Source organism: Diachasma alloeum, unplaced genomic scaffold (assembly GCF_001412515.2).
Source record: "Diachasma alloeum isolate Michigan unplaced genomic scaffold, Dall2.0 Dall_scaffold_42897, whole genome shotgun sequence".
Classification (NCBI taxonomy): Eukaryota; Metazoa; Arthropoda; class Insecta; order Hymenoptera; family Braconidae; genus Diachasma; species Diachasma alloeum.
In genome coordinates, this window is record NW_021683128.1 from 1 (window position 1) to 11931 (window position 11931).

Below are 11931 nucleotides of genomic sequence, written 5' to 3' on the forward strand. Positions count from 1 at the left end.
TCAAATTGATACTTGAGTATCAATTGATTCATTCACATCGTTCCATTCCCTCGGGAGATGTTGTCAATTGGAGACAATTTTTTATGGTCACTGAAGAAAGCAAACCATTCATTTAAATCTCGCAATAATCTGCGAAAAGTCTCATTCGTTAATCTATTATTATTCATTTAATCCCATTATGTGTATGAGATTTGTTGAGATATAATCTCTCACAAAAATTGAACACTAGCGCCGCCGCGGCCGCAAGCGGCCGCGATGTTGATGCCCATTTATTATGCCTTTGCTTTTTTTGTTTCTTTCGAAAATTAATGATTTATCGTCGTTTTAGTCTATTGAGTGTTAAAGTTAATGAAAACAATGCGTCTCGGCTCATTGCTTGTTCAATTTCAATATTATAATAAGTGATCACTAATTCTGAGTTTCCTTCCTCATTGAATGAAATTTTAATTACTATTGTAATGAAAATTATATTCAGAGTGCAAAACAACAATTATCAAATTACTCACAGTCCATAATTTTTTTGTCATCGCTTCCCTCTTTATTTCCGTTTACAACTTGACAAAAGTATTCAATTATTTTTCTAGAAAAATTATGGGGTCAATTCTGATGTTCTTTCGCTAATTCGAAGTGTCTTCGCTTCATTCATGATTTTTTTCACAATTTTATTCGACGATGTCATAAACTTCAAACTTTCATCATCTAATTATCTGAAAATTTTTCAAATTTTCTATAATCTTTCGAAATTTATATGACTTTTTTTCAAGAAACTTGAAAATTTTTGTGGAATTGTGGAGAAAATCCGAAGAATTACCAAATTATTTCCTCCTTTCGCATTTCAATTAATCAGAGTGCAGTATTCGGGCTTTCATGACTGCTTCGAATCAGTTTTATTTGCGAAATGCCGCCCTTTCCTATCAATTGTTTTCCCATTATTTATTCAACTAGTTGATCACTGGTGAAAATGATAATTTAAATGAATGATGTGACAAAATTTTTTTTCAATTCTTGGCTGACATGATAATAATATCTTGCCTGGCATACAATAATAAAAACCCTTGGATTATTTTTCAATTACATTTAAAAGTGATTTTAGGTAACCTTTTATCAGCACCCAACAATTTGTTACTAAAACTGTGTCAGAATGTTTATATTTCATAGGAACGGGAATAATAAATAAATTTTTGAAAATTTGTATGTATAATGACTTGATAAGACACGGTACGACTAATTAATCAGTGTATCACAAAGAGACGATTTTAAGCTCATTTTCAACTGTTAATCACTTAAATTTTCTACGTTAACCACACATTCTACGTCAAGTCAAATTATTCAATCATATAATTCTTTATAAACATAGTTTTTCACTACATTGGATTCTCTTTGATCCCCCAAATATATTTTTAATGAGTCCCAAGAACGTACCCGTGATAATGCGACATAAAGTTGTCCATGATTGAAAATATCTCGTCTGAGGTCAATCCCAATTTTCTCAAAAGTTTGTCCTTGTGATTTGTTTATTGTCATAGCAAATGCTAGTCGAATAGGAAATTGCCTTCTTCCAAATACAAACGGATAGGTGTCATCATTATACAAAGTTATACGACATATGAAAACTATCTCCCCTGCTCTATCGCCAGTTAAAACTTTACATTTTAGTAGATGGTTTGATAGTTCTAAAATTTGAAGTCTAGTTTCGTTACATAAACCTTCATTAACCGATAAATTTCGAATTAACATTACAACCGCATTTATCCTCAACTTTAATTCATGAGGTCGTAAATTGGGAGGATTCAAAGTCTCCAAATACTCTGGTAGCAGTGCTTCAGACATTAGTCCATCATCACATTCTTTGACGGTGTTAATACTCGTATAAATTTTTTCCGTAGATTTATCCAATAATTCTACAACTCTCTTATTAATGTCATCTACATCGCAATTTCTTGCCGATAATATCGCCCACTTTGTAAATTTTTCATAACGGCATTCTTTGATGACTTCTCCATAAATATCTTCTGCGATATCAGCATTTGGTTCTGCAAGACAATTTTCTGGTAGACATAAATCAAAGTCATTTATGTTAATAGTCCCATCACCTACTGATAATAGAAATTTAGTGAATTCGACTTCCTCTGGTAATATGCGCATATTTTCCGTGCGACAAAATATAGAGAATTCAGGCCATAGAGAGCTGAATTTTATTGATAAATTCACCAATTCACTGCGAGTAGCAAATCTTTTAACTGGCAACAGTTGACGAAAATCACCTCCCAGTAAGATGAGTTTTCCTCCAAATGATTGATTATTATTCATGATATCACGTAAATTACGATCTACCAACTCCAGAGCATGTCTCGGTGCCATTGGTGCCTCATCCCAAATGAATATATCAATACTTTTCAAATCTTCGGCTTCTTTAGATTGAACTTTGATAGTTTGCGATGAATCTTTATACAATGCAATTGGTAATTTAAATGTTTTGTGAACGGTTTTGCCACGTGGAAGCAATGTTGCTGCTATACCTGTATATGCCATAGTACACAATTTCTTCTCTCTACTTCGTAGTAAATGATATAGCGTAGTATAAATGAATGTTTTTCCTGATCTGCCAGGTCCGTCAATAAAAATACATCGAGCTTCATTATCAGTTATGTCATTCAACATTTGATTCAAGATAGTGTCAACAATATGTTTTTGATTTTCATTGAGTTTTTCATACTGTTCGGTACCGATAGTAGCATGTTGTACAGGCAACATATCATCATCTTCACTATCATCGATATTGGCGATTTGTGGCATCGAAGGGAAGTCCGTTAAACTTGATCCCTCATTACTTAATAACGTATTTATTTGAATATAAGCTTTTAAATGAGCTTGATGTAAAGACATTCCTCGTGAATAATCCTCTGCTAGTGAATCTTTGAACTCCTCCCATATTTCTTCGGGATGAACGGGCTTGCAGTGGATTAAAATACGCACAAATAATTGTCTCAATTGTCAAGGCATCATCCAAATCTCAGCTTCATGCATAACAGTCAGCCATTCATTATCATCTTCAATTAAACCTAATGCTAGGCATGTACTCATGAATGTCGGATGTGTTACGCCATTTACTGTTCTTAAATCTTCATAACTCATTGCTCCTTTCACAGATGTTAATAATAATCGAAGATGAAATAATTCTGTCTGTGTAGGACTAACTGAGTATATTCGACCAATTACATTGAAATGACTTTTTCGTTTTTCCCAAATCCACTCACCATTTTTCTTTTTGAACGTATAATGCTGCGGTATTTCAGCATATGTGAAATTTCTCGTTTCTGGATCTGGCTGATTCAGAATAAAATACGCAGTCAAGGTTGTATTTTTATTCAATGCACCCTGAATGGCATCAGCATTATCAATTTGATCGATCATAATTGTTTGTTGATTCGATAGATGTATTGACAATCGTGTGATACTGTGGCTTTTATTGTGCATGTGGAAATTAAAAATACGTGCACACGCTTCCGGAGGACTGACATGGCGTGTTTCCAAGAAATCTTTAATTTCATCATAATTAAGAACTCCTTGATCTACATCTGAATTAGATTCTTGAATTACAATAGCGGCAGCATCAGGACCTTTATAAATGTATTTATAAAGATATTTGACGGCTTTAATATTGGAAACAACTTCTACATTAATGTGACAATTCAGACGTTGCAATAACTTTTTGTTGTAAGGAACAACGTTTCGATTGTCGAAAACGAATTCATCACGACGCGTATATTGTCCGGTGTCTCTACGTTTGTAACATGGGTAGCCGTCTTCATCCATTGTAGTTTGATTATTGAATATTTTTGGATATTTTTTTGAGCATTGTTTATTATCATCCAAACACCAATCACCGCAAGGACCGTGAACCATGTTATTTTTTATAATTTCGTGTAATTCTGGGTTATCAGTAGGACTCATGATTTCAGCAGAAATGTATTTGTCTACGATTTCTGGAGTCATGATTTTGGAGTTTGGTCTCAATGTCAGTAACAAATGGACGTGAGGTAAACCGCGTTTTTGGTATTCGACGACATGCATATGAGCCTGAACCTCTCCAAAAATTTTCTCCTTTGTAATTATTCTCAATAATTCATCTTTTTTCAATTCAAATACACGAGCTACTAAGTCTGGTCTGTCTGATGAGGTTTGTCCATCGAGTAAATTTTCGGTTATTTCCCTCCATTTTGGATTACAAGTCATAGTGATAAACAAATCTGGCTTGCCGAAATGACGGACCATCGTCATCGAATCTTGATAAGTTTGCAACATATAACGTGGTGAGCCCATATGGGACGATGGCAAAATGACTATTTTACCAATACGACTATTATTATCTTCAGCTCGTCGTCGTAAATGTTCAATCACATTCTCATAACAATCCACACGTAGTGTCTGTTGTATAGAACGTAAATAATTCATTCTATCTTTTTCCATTTTCACATAACTGTCCACTGTCCATTGTTGGAATAATCTGCGTCCTATTATTATATAATTTGGTTCAGGTCGAATCGCCATTCGATACTTGAAATAAGCATTTCTTGTGATTCTGTTTCTTCCGTCAATTTGTTTCATATCGTCAGCCCAGCCTCTAGTTCCGTGTGGATAAAACAATGGATAAGTCCATGGCTCAGCAAATTCATTCATTGAACTAACATATTGCAAGACTTTATCTGATCTGTTTCGAATAGGAATTTCTCCATCTGCTGTTGTTGAAAAAACTGCTGCAACTTCGTTAACGCGCTGAAAATTGTAGCGTCGTCTGTCTAATCCTTTTCTTAATGTGAATAATAATTCGAGTTCTGGTTCAACCCCATTATTTCGTGCAGTCATCAAATCTAACTCTTCTTTCATCATTTGATATGATTGAACATGTACATTGCACACTCTCATTGCATTGTCAATAGATTGGACAACTTCTGCATTCAAATTTGAATTTGAATTCAATCTATAATCTGTCGCTTCATTCGAATCAATTATAAATAGTTGTTCAAAGCTAGGTAATTCATTAGCAGCTGGATACAGCGATATTGATTTGGTAATAAATTTGGCCTTGAATTTTAAAACAAAAAGGTCCCCGTCGTCGGTTATTGAAATTCACTAAATTAGCGTTGAATGAAGCGACAGAAAATGAATTATTATAGGAACGAATATTCTCATAGAAATGATTTGACTTTTCATGTATGCCATGGAATAGTTGTTTCAGAATCTCCGGTGGACTTGGTAGATTTTGAACAAAAACTTTTCCATGACTGCAGCCATCATTAAAAGAGTTACCCTTATTTGGAATTTTTTCCGCAGTGAAATGCAGAGCCTTGCAATGGACGCATGAAGTATTCATGGGACTAAGATAATGTTCATTAATTTTGTTAGTTGTCTATGTAATAATCACGTGACCATTAATATTATGTGTGAATCGATTACGCGTTTGTGAATGAATTGGAACTGGATTTTGTGATATCGAATATGTTGTAGAATTAGTACATGATGGCTAGTTGTTATTACCATTATTTACCAATTGACAATTCGGTTCTGAAAATCTTAGAGATGTCATTTGAATTTCATTATTGGTTTCTCTAGAAATCGGTCCTAGAATTTCCCTGCCAGGGACTGAGTCTAATAAAACCGGCCTTGCTTCGTTATCCAGATTATTCACGACAATACAATCATCAATTCGATGAAAAGGCAAGCTTTGGGAAATTTGACTGTTCGTTTGTAGTATGAATTCATTTGCTTGCAATTCAATGGAATTATTTGATCGATGACTTTGCAAACGGATTTTCTTGTTGATGTGTTTTGTTCTGCATTGGCGTTCCAATTTTGAATAGTTGGAGTACCTGTGGTCATGAGAGATCGCGTTGAAAACATAGTTTTGAGAAATTTAGTGAGATTCTAAACACGCAGTTGAAGGAATAGTCATCGTAGGAGACGCTACATTGGATTTATGAAGCCCCAATTTTTCATGGGAGAACTCTAATTGTCTTTTCGGCATTTTCACTTTTCCAAAAACTTTTCTGTTAAAAGATCGCTGTCATTTGTTCGAGTAACTGGATAAACATGTGAAAATTTGGTCTACTTTGTCTAGACAGCTTAATTAAACTGCAAATAATCTGGTTGTTGGTCTGATATTTCTGTAAATCTGTATTCTTTCTGTGTGTCTGAATATTTCTGTTTATCAATCTGTAAAAACTCTGTTCAATTTCTTTTATAAGGAGTAGGATAGGAATTGGGATGAAATTTTATTTCACAATAATTATAAGAATGATTAATTATTCAATTCATTAAATACAATTAAACGTGGTCAATATAATTATTTTTTATTATTGATAGTCTGATGATTGATGTACAGTAGCGCCCTGTTGCTACAGATCTGTCTAATGTATTCCCCTGAAACAAACATAAAAATGGCTTTTAATAATAAAGAAAAACAACTTATAGTCAGTGTAAAAAGTATCTGTACTCCACTGAATTACAAAAAAATGAATTGCCTTTTTTCTTCAATCAAAAATATTTCTATGGTGTGTCCGCCTCTAAGTATCAAAGCACATTTAATTTGTATTATATATATTGATTTCACATTGGCGTTTGAAGTTCGTAATTACTACAATATATAATCATATTGCTATTATCTTTAGCAAACAATAAGTATTTCTCATTAATTCCTGATTAAATTTTTATACAAATTATTCATCTATGGCCCGGTTGCACCAACGACTTTTAACCAAGTCGTCAGTTAAGAACAAATTTAAATTTAGATGTTTGATGGATCAATTTTACCAGGAGAGTATCTCAAATTTACCCCATGAATAAAAAATAATAATTTATCCTGGGGTTAAATACTACGTGTTAACTCAAATGGGGCGACCTGATAAATGAAAAATTGTTCATTGGGTCAAATATCAATAAATTATAACCCCTAGGATATAATTTACCCTGAGGATAAATTTTATCCTGGGGTTTATTTGGTTATCAGGCCTTTGTGCAACCGGCCCTATATCTCACATGAATGCACAAAAAAGAATTGAATCGATATGAACCAATACGGTTTTTTTTTAAATATAATGTTACGAATTTAGTCAATTATATATCAATAAACGAATTATTATATTCAATAAAAGAAAAGGAAATTAAGAATAACCATTCAGAAGTATATTGCTAATTTATTAACAAAAAAATAACTATCCCAGACGACAACAAAAACAATTTTTCACGTATTTTTTTTCTCCTGTGTATTCACAAAAGTTTCGTACGTATAAATTTCTCCTCTCCACTTCGTGGTATATTTGATACTTTCTACATTCACTGTCGAAAAAAATATATTTGCAAATAGAAATTAATCTTTACCCTGTATAATTTGATTTCGTCACTATCCCACTGCACGTTGGAAGGTCCGTTTGTATTGTTGGTTAACCTAAATTTCAAAATGGGAGATGAACGTATTTGAATACGCATTTCATTTTATTAGTAGTCTTCTTATTTTGTTTAGGGCCGGTTGCACAAAGGCCTGATAACCAAATAAATCCCAGGATAAAATTTATCCTCAGGGTAAATTATATCCTAGGGGTTAAAATTTCTTGATATTTGACCCAATGAATAATTTTTTATTTATCAGATCGCCCCATCTGAGTTAACACGCATTTAACCCCGGATAAATTATCATTTTTTGTTCATGGGGTAAATTTGAGATACTCCCCTGGTAAAATTAATCCATCGAACATCTAAATTTAAATTTTTTCTTAAATGACGATTTGGTTAAAAGTAGCTGGTGTAACCAGCCCTGAAAGGCTCAGGCCCGGTTGCAACAACTACTTGTAACCAAACCGTCAGTTAAGAAAAAATTTTAATTTAGATGTTCGATGGATTAATTTTACCAGGGGAGTATCTCAAATTTATCCCAGGAACAAAAAATGATAATTTATCCTGGAGTTAAATGCGTGTTGACTTAACTGGGGTGACCTGATAAATAAAAAATTATTCATTGGGTCAAATATCAAGAAATTGTAACCCCTAGGATATAATTTATCCTGAGGATAAATTTTATCCTGAGGTTTATTTGGTTATCAGGGCTTTGTGTAACTGGCCCTAAAAATAATTTAGAATATATAACTTACCTCCAATCGAAGAAGTTGTGAGAAATTGAGAAAATTCACTGTTTCCGGTAAAATTTTCCACGTGTTAGCAAAGATTTTTAAACGATTGCGCGACACGACACGTACTATAAGTGCATGAATTATTTTATAGGTTATGTTCGATCGATATCGAGCCAGCTAATGATGGTGATATATCTCGGCTGATAATATTCTGTTTTATCATATGTTGATTTCATAATGGAATTACATGCAGGGATGAAAAACATTTTTCGTCTTTCTTATGAATAAAAAATTGCTGAAACGTAAAGGAAAATAAAAGTACAAATGAAAAATGAAGATACGATCAAACTGAATATTTTTCTTTTTTTTATTACAAACTATTACAAAATTACAATACAAAATATCATCACATGTCCATAACCAATGACAGCTTTCCAATTTTTTGGCAATTACATTATTTTAATTAAATTTAATAAAAATCTTGAAATGAAGAATTACCATGTGGTTATTTCAAAATGTTTATCACTTGAAATATTATTTTGGCTTTCGCCCATAGTCTTTTTTTATTATTGGCTTTAGCCCATAGTCTGTTTACTGACAAACAAATAACAAATAAATAATATTAATAGTGCTGCAATACCCATTTTATTTGTAACGTAGATATTTGCAGCTCGACTCGTCTTATACATAATAACGACTTTATTCTTTGTAGAAGGCAAGCACTTCGAGTTTCACTCATTTTATACGTAAAAAAAATCATTTCTTTGATAATTAAAATATAATCATTGAAATTTTCAATTTAGCTTTAGCCAACAGTCATTTCGCCAATGGGCAGTAAGTACAAACAACCGGCAATATTTCGATGAATTTTTTGTATTTTATTTTTCGTTTTTAATATTTTTTTTGTATTTTTCATTTTTTTTAATGGGTTTAAGTAACACCCAAAGTTAAATTGAAGCTAACTTTCTCATAATAGGTCATGTGCGTATAAGTCTCATCGTCCTTAAATGACAAAACTACCATTTGGTATTATCAAAACGGTTATCACTTAAAATATCAAATATGGCTTTATTCTATTTTTTTTTGCCACCGAACAACAAATAAAGACTATAAATAGTGTTTTGATATCATTTTTGCTATCAATGTAAATATTTTCAACTTGACTTTATAAATAATACTTTCTTCTTAGTAAAACACAGTCACGTCGAGTTTCACTTATTTTATATTGCAGAATCATTTTTTTGATAATAATGAAAACATGTTCATTGGAGCTTCCAACACGGCTTGAGCAAACAGTTATTTTGCCAACGGGCAATGAATACAAACGAAAGAAAATATTCCCAATATTATTTCTAGTTGCAAAAAATATTAGTGTGCCTACGATAAAATTGGTGGAAAATTATTTTTATCACTTCAAGGATGTAAGAAAAAGTAAGGTATCAAAAACAATGAAACTAAAAGTAATACTCAGATAATTAATCAAAGTGACGTGACATGTACGAAAATGTTTTGGAAAACCTGGTGAATTGTATTAAATCTTCATTGAAAAAAATGCTATTTGTTTTTGGCCGATTCTATTCAAGATATAAAAAAAAAACAATAAAATTTTGTCTTTCTATGAAATTTTTTCTATTTAAACAAAACATTTTCTGAAAATTTATTCACGGAAATATTTCAAGTTTTTTCTCGTTCTATTTCTATTTTTTTTATTTGACAAGATTTTTTAAAAAATTTAGAAAATGTTATTTAAGAATTCCTGTAGGAGATGACTTGATACGAAATCTGATGTAAAAGACAATTTTTTTTATTTATTTATAAGAAATGGACGAATCCAAATTTTAATAGCAACAATTAAGCAATAATCAAATTGGTTCTTGTTGATTGTCTAAACGCAAGGCTCTGTGACTGAACTGTATTGGCATCTTCCTCAAGTTCTCCAAGCTGTCGCCCTCTCTTTCTGGAAGCATGAGCTGCACCAGAGCCACTCAATGACTGCTTACTCCTACTATCCTATGCTGTGTCATCGGCATGAGCAAAGTTGTCTGATGGAGAGAGAGGAGGGAATTCTTCCATTGAATCTTCACTCTCAGCAACAAATAACTGGGCTGGATCAGTGTTCCTCTGTAGTTGCTCACTTTGACGTCTTCTCTTCCTGCGACCACGACCTGCAGCATCGTCTCTCGCTAATTGGTTACCACCATTATCCTTCACTGAATCGCTAACGTCCAAAAAGTGTGCCGGTGGATGAAGTGGAGGAAATTCGGCCATCGACTGAACATCTGGAGGATTTACAGAACTTGTAATAGCTTGTGCGGAGCAATTCTGAGGACCACCACCCTCTACATGGCCACCAGCAAGTGCCACTGGAGCAGGTAGATTAATCACTGATGGATCTGCAATGATTTGAGCTTGAACGGCTGGTCTTGGTGTTGATGTCACTGGACCAGGCAAAGGAATAATCGCTGCTGGCTCTGGAATGATTTGACCCTGAACTGTTGGTTTTAGCATTGGTGCCACTGGACCAGGAAGAGGATTCATGTGAGAAATCACTGGAGGTGCTGTTGTCACTCGCGACGTTTCTACTGCTGCTTGACCATTAGGATGCTGCACTGCTGCTAAAACTCCAGGGGGGATTCTGTATCCCTCAGCCAATTCTTCTTCACCGAGAATCTGATCGCCGACTATTTAAATGTTGGACATATCTGGAACTTGGAGTAACAGGGTTTGGTATGCGTTACGCCGCAGTGTGCCCTGCACGACTATATGTGAACCGAGCCCTGGGACATTGTGCAGATTGAACACACCGATATTTATTACCAGACGGTAATGCCCATCAGTAATTGCGCCAGATCCATAGGCAGCATTACCAAAAATTTGTTGCTCTAGGGCAGTCTCTATGAATCCTACAATGCGGATGACACCTTCTCCACTGTACTGGCCAACATTGGCCAGAAGAATCTCAGGAATGTTAGGGATAAGAGCGTTATCTGGATGTACATAGGGCCCGTGAAGTGTCACTGTTGAGTTGCGTTGTACAGATATTTCGATCTTCATCAAATTCAAAGGAGAAGGATAGCGAGGGTCCGAACGAACAATGCGAGCACGAGTGATAGTAACTATCTGGCCACACAATTGGTTTTCATAGGTCCTTGCCATATCCTCCCAGAATAAGACCCTCAACTGCCTCCCGGTGGTATTGTTGATGATGCATCTGAAGAGGTACACTCTTGGAGGTGCAGCATTTGCACGAGTAGGACGTGGATCTAGGGCTGAAATCCACCCTGTTATCACACTGAAAAAATCAAATTTTAATCAATTATTTATTCATTTAAAAAATTTAAAAAATGTCCGAGAATTTAATTTTTCCATGAATATTGCCAATCGAATTATTCATTAAAATTATTCAAAAAAATTTGTAGATTTTTTCTCTCAATTAAAATATATGTGTAAAAAAGCACATGACAATTACGAGTGAAAAATATACAAATTCTGAGCATCGTAATAATTCATTCATTCATTGAAAAAATAATATGAATTGAGCCTATAAAAATTAAGTTAAGACCTGCATCGATCATCTTTTGGAACGTTATCTACGTTCTCTTTTGTTACCTTGTCGATGAAAATTATCTGAATATTTTAATATGATTTTGCGTTGTAANGTTACCTTGTCGATGAAAATTATCTGAATATTTTAATATGATTTTGCGTTGTAAAAAATACAATAACAATTATAGAATGATAATTAAAAAAAGAAAAAATTATTGAACATCTGTACAGACGTTTTTTAATTTTTAATGAGAAGAAAGTC

The 11931-nt window shown here is 33.6% G+C and overlaps 1 protein-coding gene and 1 long non-coding RNA gene across 2 annotated transcripts; both read right to left on the bottom strand.

Moving 5' to 3' along the window:
- Positions 1–6285: 6285 nt before the first annotated feature.
- On the bottom strand, positions 6286–8255 carry LOC107047321. The gene is made up of 3 exons (XR_001461638.1): positions 8145–8255; positions 7378–7444; positions 6286–6420 (listed from the first exon to the last, which is right to left on the bottom strand). It is a non-coding gene; the product is annotated as an uncharacterized LOC107047321 (long non-coding RNA).
- Positions 8256–10798: 2543 nt separating this feature from the next.
- LOC107047319 lies at positions 10799–11416 on the bottom strand (the record flags this gene model as incomplete). Its single annotated transcript, XM_015270079.2, is given in 1 exon segment — positions 10799–11416. A coding segment is annotated over 1 exon segment (608 nt), but the record flags the coding sequence as incomplete, so codon positions are not given.
- Between the last annotated feature and the right edge of the window lie 515 nt (positions 11417–11931).